The sequence below is a fragment of the Pseudochaenichthys georgianus genome, chromosome 8, assembly GCF_902827115.2.
Source record: "Pseudochaenichthys georgianus chromosome 8, fPseGeo1.2, whole genome shotgun sequence".
Taxonomy (NCBI): Eukaryota; Metazoa; Chordata; class Actinopteri; order Perciformes; family Channichthyidae; genus Pseudochaenichthys; species Pseudochaenichthys georgianus.
Window position 1 is genome coordinate 14922580 of NC_047510.2, and position 10461 is coordinate 14933040.

At 41.9% G+C, this 10461-nt stretch overlaps 1 protein-coding gene across 1 annotated transcript; it reads left to right on the plus strand.

The window, feature by feature from the left end:
- The first annotated feature begins 1681 nt into the window (after window positions 1-1681).
- On the plus strand, window positions 1682-3474 carry tcap (titin-cap (telethonin)). The gene is made up of 2 exons (XM_034089346.2): window positions 1682-2016; window positions 2325-3474. The coding sequence occupies exons 1-2, from the start codon at window positions 1868-1870 to the stop codon at window positions 2713-2715; spliced, it is 540 nt and encodes a 179-aa protein (XP_033945237.2). The 5' UTR covers window positions 1682-1867; the 3' UTR covers window positions 2716-3474.
- The last annotated feature ends 6987 nt before the right edge of the window (window positions 3475-10461 follow it).

Consider the following 10461-nt stretch of genomic DNA (forward strand, 5'->3'; position numbering starts at 1 on the left):
AGACTGTGAGCATGAATCAATAGAAAGTTCACTTCTACTCATACTTTTTTGCTAGATAAGCACAGTGTCACATCTTACTTGTGTAGGTGGATATTCTGTCCTCCCAAATCAATGTATTTGCCACAAAAACGATCTGACTTACTCAGACTTACAAACTTCATCACTTCCTGACAGGGCAGGATATATTCTGAAATCTACCCCCCCACTTCCAGTCAGTGACAGCTCATCTAAATGTCATATCCCAGCAACTGTGCCGTGCTGTTATGCAACACAAAGCTGTTCCTGTCCTGTCGTGGTCTGGCAGAGGTGGAGGAGGGTGATCACTGTGACAGGGTTCACCTATAGTCACTGTTCACCTTTACAGACCCTCCACACCCCTGGCTTTCATTAGCATTGCATGAATCACACACAAACAGCAGGGATGAGACAGCCTGTGATGTCCTTTTGTAGTTTCAGCAGGCCGTACCCAAATTATTACAAACCACTATATTGCTCAGTATCTTGTGTATTCTAGCTAAGTTTGTGAGTCATTTGCAAAAAAAGACTAAACCTGTAATGAAATCCAGCAATCAAAGATTAATAAGACTTAGAAAATAGTTTGTTTATTTTATGTTTTTCATGTATTTCTTTTGTAATTGTGTTTCTACACATTTATTAGAAGAGAATCTTAATATTGTGAAATGCCTAATGTTAACGCTGAAGGACCCTGCAAAGTTCCTACGTTTCTGAAATGGCATGTCATGGTTGCCATGGTGTCACAACATGACTGAAGACTCAGGCTCTTTTTCCCCACTCTGACATTGAGCAATAATTTACCAATGAAATGTCCCCCTGCTGAGAAGTGACAGAAATGAAAGGAAATACTGTCACGCTTAACAGGCAGAGGGATATAACTGTTACATTAGATAAACAGGCCATGCACACTGTGTGTGTGTGTGTGTGTGTGTGTGTGTGTGTATGTGTGTGTGTGTATGTGTGTGTGTGCGTGTGTGTGTGTGCATGTGTGTGTGTGTGTGTGTGTGTGTGTGGCTCTTGAGGTGCTCTGTCACTGAAGTAATGAATCACTAGGGAAAGAGCTTTCACTGTTACTGCAATGGCATTTAATGCCATTGATGTTGTCGGAGGGCACAGCTGTTGTTAAAAAACTCCTTCTGAACTGTATTATGATTTTAAAGTCAGCAGGATATAATGAGCTTTTCACCTTTTATCCCCAAGTGACAGATGTGTTATTTCTGATCATACATGTCGGAAATGTCCTTTGTGTACAGTAAAACAGCTGCATCATTGTTATCTTTCCACATTAACACAGTGTCACTTTGTGTACATCAAAGACAAAGTATATTAAGATTCCTCGGAAGACTAAATCTGTTGTGTTTGTCTGTCTCCATGTTAATATAATCTTGGTAGAGAGTGTCTACATGATACCCTCTCCTCTGAGACACGGAAACCCGGCTGAAGTGGAAAGTGTTTGGGTGAGCGATAACAGTGGAGGCTGGGCATACACTTTGAGAATCAGGGGGATTCACAGCCCATTTACCCGAAACCCCTCCCCAGAGTTTGGGCTCTCAGGGAAGGAGACACGGTGCACTTGGTGTTGGATGTCAGTGCATACTGATTGTAGAGTGACAACATGCATCAGGAATAGCAACAGCAGGACATCTATAAAAGCCGTAGACAGACGTAAGCCCAGCCAGACAGATCACAACAAGAGAGGACAGGAGCCAGGAGACACAGCCAGCGGGAGCATCACTGAGCACAGAAGACCCTCATCACAGACACAGAAGACCCTCATCACAGACACAGAAGACCCATCAACAAAACCCGTTGAGACTAAATATCTGAGACAGATCTTCCTACAGCAGAGACGATGCCATTCTGTACCGTCCTAGAGAAGCAAAACGGTGTGATGGTGGGAGCGGAGCTGGCCTGCAGCGTACGGGAGGAGAACAAGGCTAACAGGGAGAGCTACAGCGCTGACTGGACTAGTGTCAGTCTCAAGACTCACCCTCAGGACAGGTGAGACTCACAGACTGATCACAGAACCTCTGCAGGTCCCCTGATCACTCACTGAATGAGAGTTGAAGAGTTATCCTTATAATAATAATAATAATAATAATAATCCTTATATTTATTATTGCGCTTTATCAATGACTCTCAAAGCACTTTACTATCATTCCAAACGTTACCATTAGAAATAGATTGCTTCTTGCTGATGTACCAGGCGATAGTTGATGATCTCATATTTGAAGGCAGTTCAAAATCAGGCAGATGTTAATCACATTGAATGCTCCAACAGTTTCCAACTTGTTTTCTGATGCCCACAGGCAGACAATGAACATGAATGACGACTCTCGTAGGGAGACTCTGTCCCGGCAGTGGCAGGCCCGCTCGCTGACACAGATCTGCCCCTCCGGTGTCTTCAGAGTGGGCACTGTGGAAAGTGGGGTGAGGGAGCACCAGCTGCTGCCAAAGAGAAGAACCCTCCCCTTACCCATATTCACCCCTGCAGAGCTGGGCATCAGGCTCGGACGTGGAGCTCCACACACAGAAGAGGACCTGCTGCCCTTAACGGCCCCAGACGGAGCCTGTCCCAGCAAGAGGAGCATGGACGAGATCCTCAAAGACCTCCCTCCAGTCAAGCCTGGCGCCATGGATTTCTTCAAAGGGCCCAGAGACCTGCGTCGCTCCCTGTCCATCGAGGCCCAGAGAGGCTGATAAACAAAACCAGAAGAGAGGATGTTAGGGAAAGACGAGATGGGTGCCAATAATCAATATAGTACGTGTTTTAGGAATTGGCTTGAACAAAAATATATATACAGAAATCTCGTATTAAAAGCTGTAGATCTTTAGCACTATCTGTGTTTCTTGGCGAGCACAGCACCAGTCATCGTCTGCATGTGGTGGTCAGTGGTATTACAGATGGTTGTGAGGGCATTGTGGTGGAGAGGCAGGGTGTGTGTTCTCAGCTGTGCCATGGGCTGATCCCAGCCTGTGCCTGCCAGCTGGCCTCATATCTGTTGATCAGTGAAATGACTGCAACCCAACTATTTTTGATTTTTCTTTTTGCATTGAAAAGGTAAAATGAAAGTCTTCTTGACGACATTAGATTCATGAATCATACCTGTAGGTGATAAAGGTATGCAATGACGCAGAAAGTGACAGATGGAAAATGACGTGCATGAGGAAGATGAATAGTCAGAGGGGAATGGGGGGGGGGTGAGGAGTCGGAGTAGGGTTTTTATACAAGCTCTTGACAGTCTCTGATCTCTGTGTAAAGTACAGAACGCTCTGGCTGCAGCTGTAAATATGTGTTTGTGTTTCTTGTTAGTTGAGTGGCAGATATTTATATCCAAAGGTCACTGTATTAGCTGAGAATGGTGGTGTTGTGAATTCATTTAAAATGTTTGTGATCATGTTGGAATATTTTACCTAGATATTTATATTTTTCCAAATAAAAGCGTCTTTGAAACTCTCTACATGTGTTTTCTCTTGTATGCCACTTATTATCTTTATATTCAATGGAGAATGGGAAAAGCTTTGGGGGATAGTGAGAGTTTGGTCATTCAAACACTGCTGAAAAAGTCATGATAGCACACTTAGGGACAAGTAATCTAAGCCCCACTTTTATCTCGACACTATTGTAGTTAGCTTGGTTTATCACTGTGTAAGATTAGATTGGACTTTATTGTTCCCTGCGGATATTGAGTTGTAGACAGAAGAAAGCTGGATACAACAGAGAGAACTGGGGATACATAGCACTACATCGAACAGGGTTTATACCTAAACACTGATTAATGAGAAAAGAAAATATGTGAATAACATCAGCTGTAAAACAGAAGAAAAAAACCATAACAGGGAAACATCGATAATGAAACAACTAATTTGAGGGGCGGGGTACCATGGTGCTAGAAAGATTGAAATAAATAGCTGGATTTCTCTCACTTATAATGTGGATACAGACACACTGTGACCGTGTCCACCAACCCCTGAGCAAGCCCCACCTCATCACTTTAAATCCCTCTTTATCGTTCATGTTCCCCCACGTGTGTTTGTTAGTTTCCAACACAGAGCGTACTGTTCCCTTGTTGGTGTGCAGAGCTTTACTGAATGCACTGCACTACCTCTTCTTCATTTGCTCCCTAAATCTATAATAATCTTGATATAATTCATGTATTATACGTCGCCATTCTCATTCCTCTTCTGATTTTATTTGCCAATTTCTTCGGTCTCTCTCTCTCTCTCTCTCTCTCTCTCTCTCTCTCTCTCTCGTCTTTATGATAGGCACCGTGTGCTGGTTTGATATTAATAGCTGGATAAACATTGGCATTACCGTGGAGACAGCTGTATTGGCAGGTCCTTACCACTTGAGCTCTTAATCCTCATGTTTTATCAGAGATGTAGGTGTGCTGCCTTCAGCCTCTATCTTTAAAATTACCCTCCCACAGTGTTGATGGAACCATGTGGTCCTCAGCACCCTTCACTGTCACAGTTCAAACTCAAAATGAGCCTCCAAACCTTGAAACTATTTTCAGTGTATGCCAAGGAATGTGGGAATTGATATGTGCCATGTGTTGTCACGGAAAAAATCTTGTAAATTGATATAGAAATTCTTCAGCTGTTCCAGCTATTCTGCTTACTGAATTATCCCATTTGGCAAATTCAACCAATATGCCATTGCCATTAAGTTAATGCAACACTCAACATCTGAGTTTGAATCAGTGAAGAATACAATTAAAACCTCAACTGTTGTTCTCATTTAAACCTAGCTTTTGATTGAGCAGTTTGCCTACTACTCATCACAGTGTATTTAAAGACAAGGTCAGTCAGTGATACACAGCAATCGATCTTGTGTGTTGACAATCCTGCTATGCCATACAGTGGCATGTTATGACCTAAATCAGCAAATAGCTTTCAGTGTCACTTTGAAAGCTGTTCACCAGGTCAAAACAGGACTTAGTCTTTCTTGTGGTCTTTTAAGCATACCACTTAACATATGTTGCTGCTCCCTACTGGATGATTGGAGAAATGCAGGATGAACAAAGAAAGACAACAAATCCATTCACATGGGACTTAAATAGATTTGTCTTGTTTCACCGATTGCTCATTAACATAACAAATATTGAATTTCATTAAGCTAGTACATTTCATACAACAGTGTGAAATAATGATCGTTAAGTGAATACTAATGAATGCAAGATTCGATTTTTTTTTCATACTTGTAATTTGACAGACAAGATATCAGGTTGGGTAAGTGGATAGATGATCACTCTCTGCTCCTGCCTCATCAGTACTGTTGTTTAGTATGAAAAGAAAATACAAAAATAACACTCAACATCAAGCCTCTGATGAATTCATCTCTTCATCCATTCACAATCACCAGCACCATAATCACTTGCAACATCCCCAATCAATAAACAATCACTCTGATGCCTGCCGATGCAGCTCCTCTTGTCACCTTGCTTTCACGGCTCCTGACAATACAGGAGCAGACAGTGTTACTTGGCTATTTTCTGGGTGATGCTGTGTTTGTTTTACTTTATGCAAGTGTGATGTTGGTCCCAGTGCATTGGCAAATGAATGAACCTCAATGATCATCTGACGGTCCTTAAAATACATTTCCAGCATGTTTTGCTTAAACTTAAATGTATCAAAATGTATCAAATATCACCTATGTTCTTAAAGTAAGGGCCACACCTGCAGTGTTAACACCCAATGTCTTTGAGCATGTATGGGTTTACAGTCTATGGTTTAAGCCAAAGGGATGAGTTTCATGAAAAGAAAACACAGGTTGAATCAGCCTGACACGGTGGAGCCTCTGGAGAGAAAATGCCGCTTCCCTTTTTAATCAAAACCTCAGAGATTGGCTCTGTGAATATTCGATTTGGGTGCCTGCTATAAAGGAAATGTCTTAGCCTGCAAGTGCAATCGGGTGATTGATTTCATACAAACTAATCATTAGGTTGAAAGGAAGAGTGTCTGATTAGTTTTAAGGATTTTCCTTTCATTTTCAGAAAGATTAATGTGCATGTCATTTTGTTTTCTATTCTTCTCATGGTATTGCACAAATTATTATTAATGAATCAAAACTCATTCCACATTCCATAATCAGAAAGGAGCAGGAACAAACTAGTGTTTTAACGAATCGAGAAGCGGTTGACTTTTTTATAATCTTCTGCACAGAGGCGAAATGTAATTTGGTGCGAATGGCAACAAAAGAAAATGCCCAATCCCTGTTGTGAGTTATTATTCATGTATTATTATTCTACATTTCAGTTCCTTGGCTGAGTTTTTAGAAGGCATTTTAATGTGCTTGTCCCCAGAAGAGGCAAACTCACAATTGTGTGCCATTGCGCATGCTCAAAAAACCGGGTTGATTGCAGGTGCAATTTGATTGGCTGTTTGCCAAATACTGCCGTCTTTGGACGACGCTGAAGTTGGCTTCCGATTCAGAGCATCCGATTCGGCAGTGAAGGGGAAAGTTAAGGGACATTTAATTTACAGCGCTGAACGAACAATCCTCCGTGTTTGAACCTCTTAAATCGCTGCATAGCCGATTTATTTGGACTGGATTATCCCAGAGAGTCTAAAGATTCTTTATAACCCAGTTTGAGATTTGTGAAACCTTTATTCTAGTTGTGAAAATACAAACAAGGGAGATTTCAGTGCTTTTTTTCGCATCCTAACCACATTAGACCAGGTCCTGATCTGAAACCACTAGACCTACTATCATCAAATCTGGACTGGATTATCACACAGAGGCTAAAGATTCTTTATAACACAGTTTCAGATTCGTGAAACCTTTATTCTATTTGTGAAAATACAAACACAGGTGGACGACTGAGGCTGCGGCCACACGAGGACGAAAACGGCGAAACGCATAGGATTAACGCAAACGCAATCGCAAAAAAGCTTCCGTCCACACGCAATAGTTATCCGGATAGTGTCTGTCCACACGAGACCGCTCCGTTTAGCTCCAACCGCTGGAGAATCTGCAGTACATATGCAGGAGCCTGTACATGGCGCTGTAACTTCCTCCACAAAAGCAGCGAAGAAGCATGGTTGTCATGGTTGCCCTTCTGTTTATTCTCCGCGGTGGGGGCCGAGGGAACCGGGCAGAGTTTTTCGCCAGTCAGCGTGTATTAAAGTTTAAATCTTCCGGACAAAATTATAAAAGTGCCGGTCAAAGGTCTTCTTTGTTATTTATTGAGCTTTAAAACAAATGAATAACGACTCTATATAATATAATAATAAAATACACGGAGCCTCTCTTTTTCCTCCCTCTCTTCGGACAGCATCAGTGTCTGTCTCATGCAGCAGCTGATCCAGTAATGAGTGACCCGGCCAACAGTAAAAATAAACATATTTATAACTAGTTTAGGGAGTTTGAGAGGTAATTAAAATAGCTAAGGGTGATGATTTGACTTGAAGTGTGTGTTTTGCTGCAGCGGGAGGAGCTGCAGGTGAGCAGAGCTGCGTGTCTCCGTCCTGTCAGATTAGACTTCACTCGCGTTTAGGTCCATATCGAGAGAAAGATAAATAATTTGAATTCAGGGTGCAGTTTACTTTGACGCGGGGGTGAGCAGCAGAGGTGGGGAGAGGCGGGCTATTGCCTCATCATTATCAGAAAATGATCGTATAGGGCGTACACACAGAGCCGTTGGCCCCCCCAGAGAGTTGCGTATGCCTTTCTATCCACCTTGGGACCCGTTATCGTTTCCTCAGTCGTTTAGTGCCGTATTCGGTCGTCCTCATGTGGCCGAACGGTCTATATGACACTAAACAGTAACGCAAACGACCGTTTTCGTCCTCGTGTGGCCGCAGCCTTGCTGCAGCAGGCCAGAATCAGAATCTAGATGGGCGGGCACAAACAGGACGACAGTCCCAGTACCTGCCAGAGGACAGCAAGGCAGAGAGCACAGACAGGCAGAAGGGGGGAGGGGTCGTCACAACATGTTCTTTTGTTTTGTTTTATTGTTCTGTCTTTTTATTTATTTAAGTATTCCAGTAATGTATGTTGGATGTTTTAATTTGATTGTATTTACTTGTTTAAATGAAATTTGTTTTAGGTTCACTTATAAAATCTGTCGAGGGACAACAGATGAAAAATAGCCTCTTGGCTAACTCTGGCACATTTACAGGAATGTTAATTAATGTGCACTGTCCATGTTAAACAAATGAATAAATAAATAAAAATAAGTGTATGCTCCTCATTTAGGTGATACTTCTTTATCTACAAAGTTTTCGTATCTTAAATAGTTTCATAGCAAACAAAAAAATGAAAGAGATGTTAAAGGAATTCAGGTTCATGAGATAAAGAAAAAGGCTAACCTTCAGTCTTTCATCCACTTTGAACAGCTTCTGCTGCTTTGTCCTAAAGCAAAATATGAATAGCAATTATTTTTCTGAGAGAAGACAGGATTACAATGAACCAACTTTCTCATACCATTGTTACCAAAGTGTTATTTTCTAATATTGCAATGTTTTTCACATTCCAAGCAATCCTAGTACTTAAGATGACATACTGTAATTAGGCAAACAAAGCTTGTTGCTTAAAGTAAACTTGAACAATGCTAGTTATAGACTATATTTAATTTCCTGTTGAAATGTTTTGCCTGCAACTGTAAATACATTACTGTATAGTGGTTTCAGATCAGGACCTGGTCTAATGTGGTCTACATGTAAAAAAAGCACTGAAATCTCCCTTGTTTGTATTTTCACAAATAGAATTAAGGTTTCACAAATCTGAAACTGTGTTATAAAGAATCTTTAGACGCTCTGGGATAATCCAGTCCAGATTTGATGAGTGTAGGAAAAGTGGTTTTAGATCAGGACCTGGTCTAATGTGGTCTAGATTAAAAAAAGCAGCAAAATCTCCCTTGTTTGTATTTTCACAAATAGAATTAAGGTTTCAAAAATCTCAAACTGTGTTATAAAGAATCTTTAGACCCTCTGGGATAATCCAGTCCAGATTTGATGAGTCTAGGTATAGTGGTTTTAGATCAGGACCTGGGGGGTATACTGCGAAGCAGGATTTTCGCTTAGCCGGCTAAATTCAGGGAAAACTCCGGCTTTCCGGTCCTACGAAGCTGGTTCTCTTTTTAGCAAGCTAGATCTCCATGGTAATATATGCTAAGCAGCTAACCTGGTCGGGACCAGGTTAGGTTGCAGGCTAAGAGCTCAACTCAGTGAAAGCACCGCCTGCTGACCAATCAGAGCTCAGTGTGCGGAGTTTAAAGCGATCAAGTCATATTACAGGAGAAAGGAAATACAGAAAAACTGCCGTCGCAGGAAAGACGGCCGGCAAAAATCACCGACTGTGTGAACGTGAACATTAATAGAATATCACCTCCCATCTTCAGAGCAATCTGACTATTATAACATTAGCGTTAAGAAAGCTTACTTAAATATCGGCCACAACATAAGTAACCGGATCAGAGTACATTAAGTACAGTCCGCGGCATATCACTTCATAATGTATCATATCTCTCCTTATCTGAGTCAGCTGAGCCGTATCTGGCCGTGCAACACTCACAGTGTCACATACTGTATGCAGAAGTATTATTTTAAGCAACACATAAGTTGACGAAACACTCGAGACAAATGTAATTGAAGTCAGATCGTGTTTTAGACGGGGCAGTGATATCATAAACCTATTAATGTACGCATTCAAACACTTTTTCTTTTACAAGCTGTATTCACCTTGCAGGTGCAGCTATGTGGCTTTTATCCTGGATAAAGTGTTTAAGTCATGGATGTTTAAAGTTTAACTTCTTCATTTTTGACTAGTATTAAAGTTCACTTTTCATTCAGGAAGTATGACGCTGCGCTGTCAGTGCGCTTCTCCATGTTTGTGATTGGTCGAATGCTCCAAATACCACCCCTTTCATGTGAACGCGCACCTAACTAGATAGGACACGGCTGGCTTGAGCGATCCACTTGATAACCAGCGTCGTAGGACAGTTTAGCGAGAGCGCGTATGTTTTGGATTAAGCCAACCGGCTAACTCAAACATATCCAGGTTAGGTTGAACCAGGTTCGCAGTATAGGCCCCTGGTCTAATGTAGTCTACATGTAAAAAAAAAAGCACTGAATCTCCCTTCTTTGTATTTTCACAAATAGAATAAAGGTTTCACAAATCTCAAACTGTGTTATAAAGAATCTTTAGACTCTCTGGGATAATCCAGTCCAAATAAATCTGCTATGCAGCGATTTAAGAGGTTCAAACACGGAGGATTGTTCGCTCAGCAGTAGTGATACAAATGCCACTTCAATCTCATTAGTATGCAGAAAATGTGACAGGTCGCCCCGCCCCTTTTCGACCGGAAGTCCCGCCTTATTTGACCGGAAGTCCCACCTTTTTATTTTATTTTGAAACCGGAAGTCCCGCCTCGTTCGACCGGAAGTTCCGCCTCGTTCGACCGGATGTCCCGCCCCCGCTTCCGGCGGATGTCCCGCCCCCGC

Excerpts from the sequence above, each read along its gene's own strand:
- tcap (XM_034089346.2), top strand. The coding sequence starts at position 1,868 with ATGCCATTCTGTACCGTCCTAGAGAAGCAAAACGGTGTGATGGTGGGA. Across the intron at positions 2,017-2,324 it reads AAGACTCACCCTCAGGACAG|GCAGACAATGAACATGAATG; the intron begins GTGAGACTCACA and ends TGATGCCCACAG.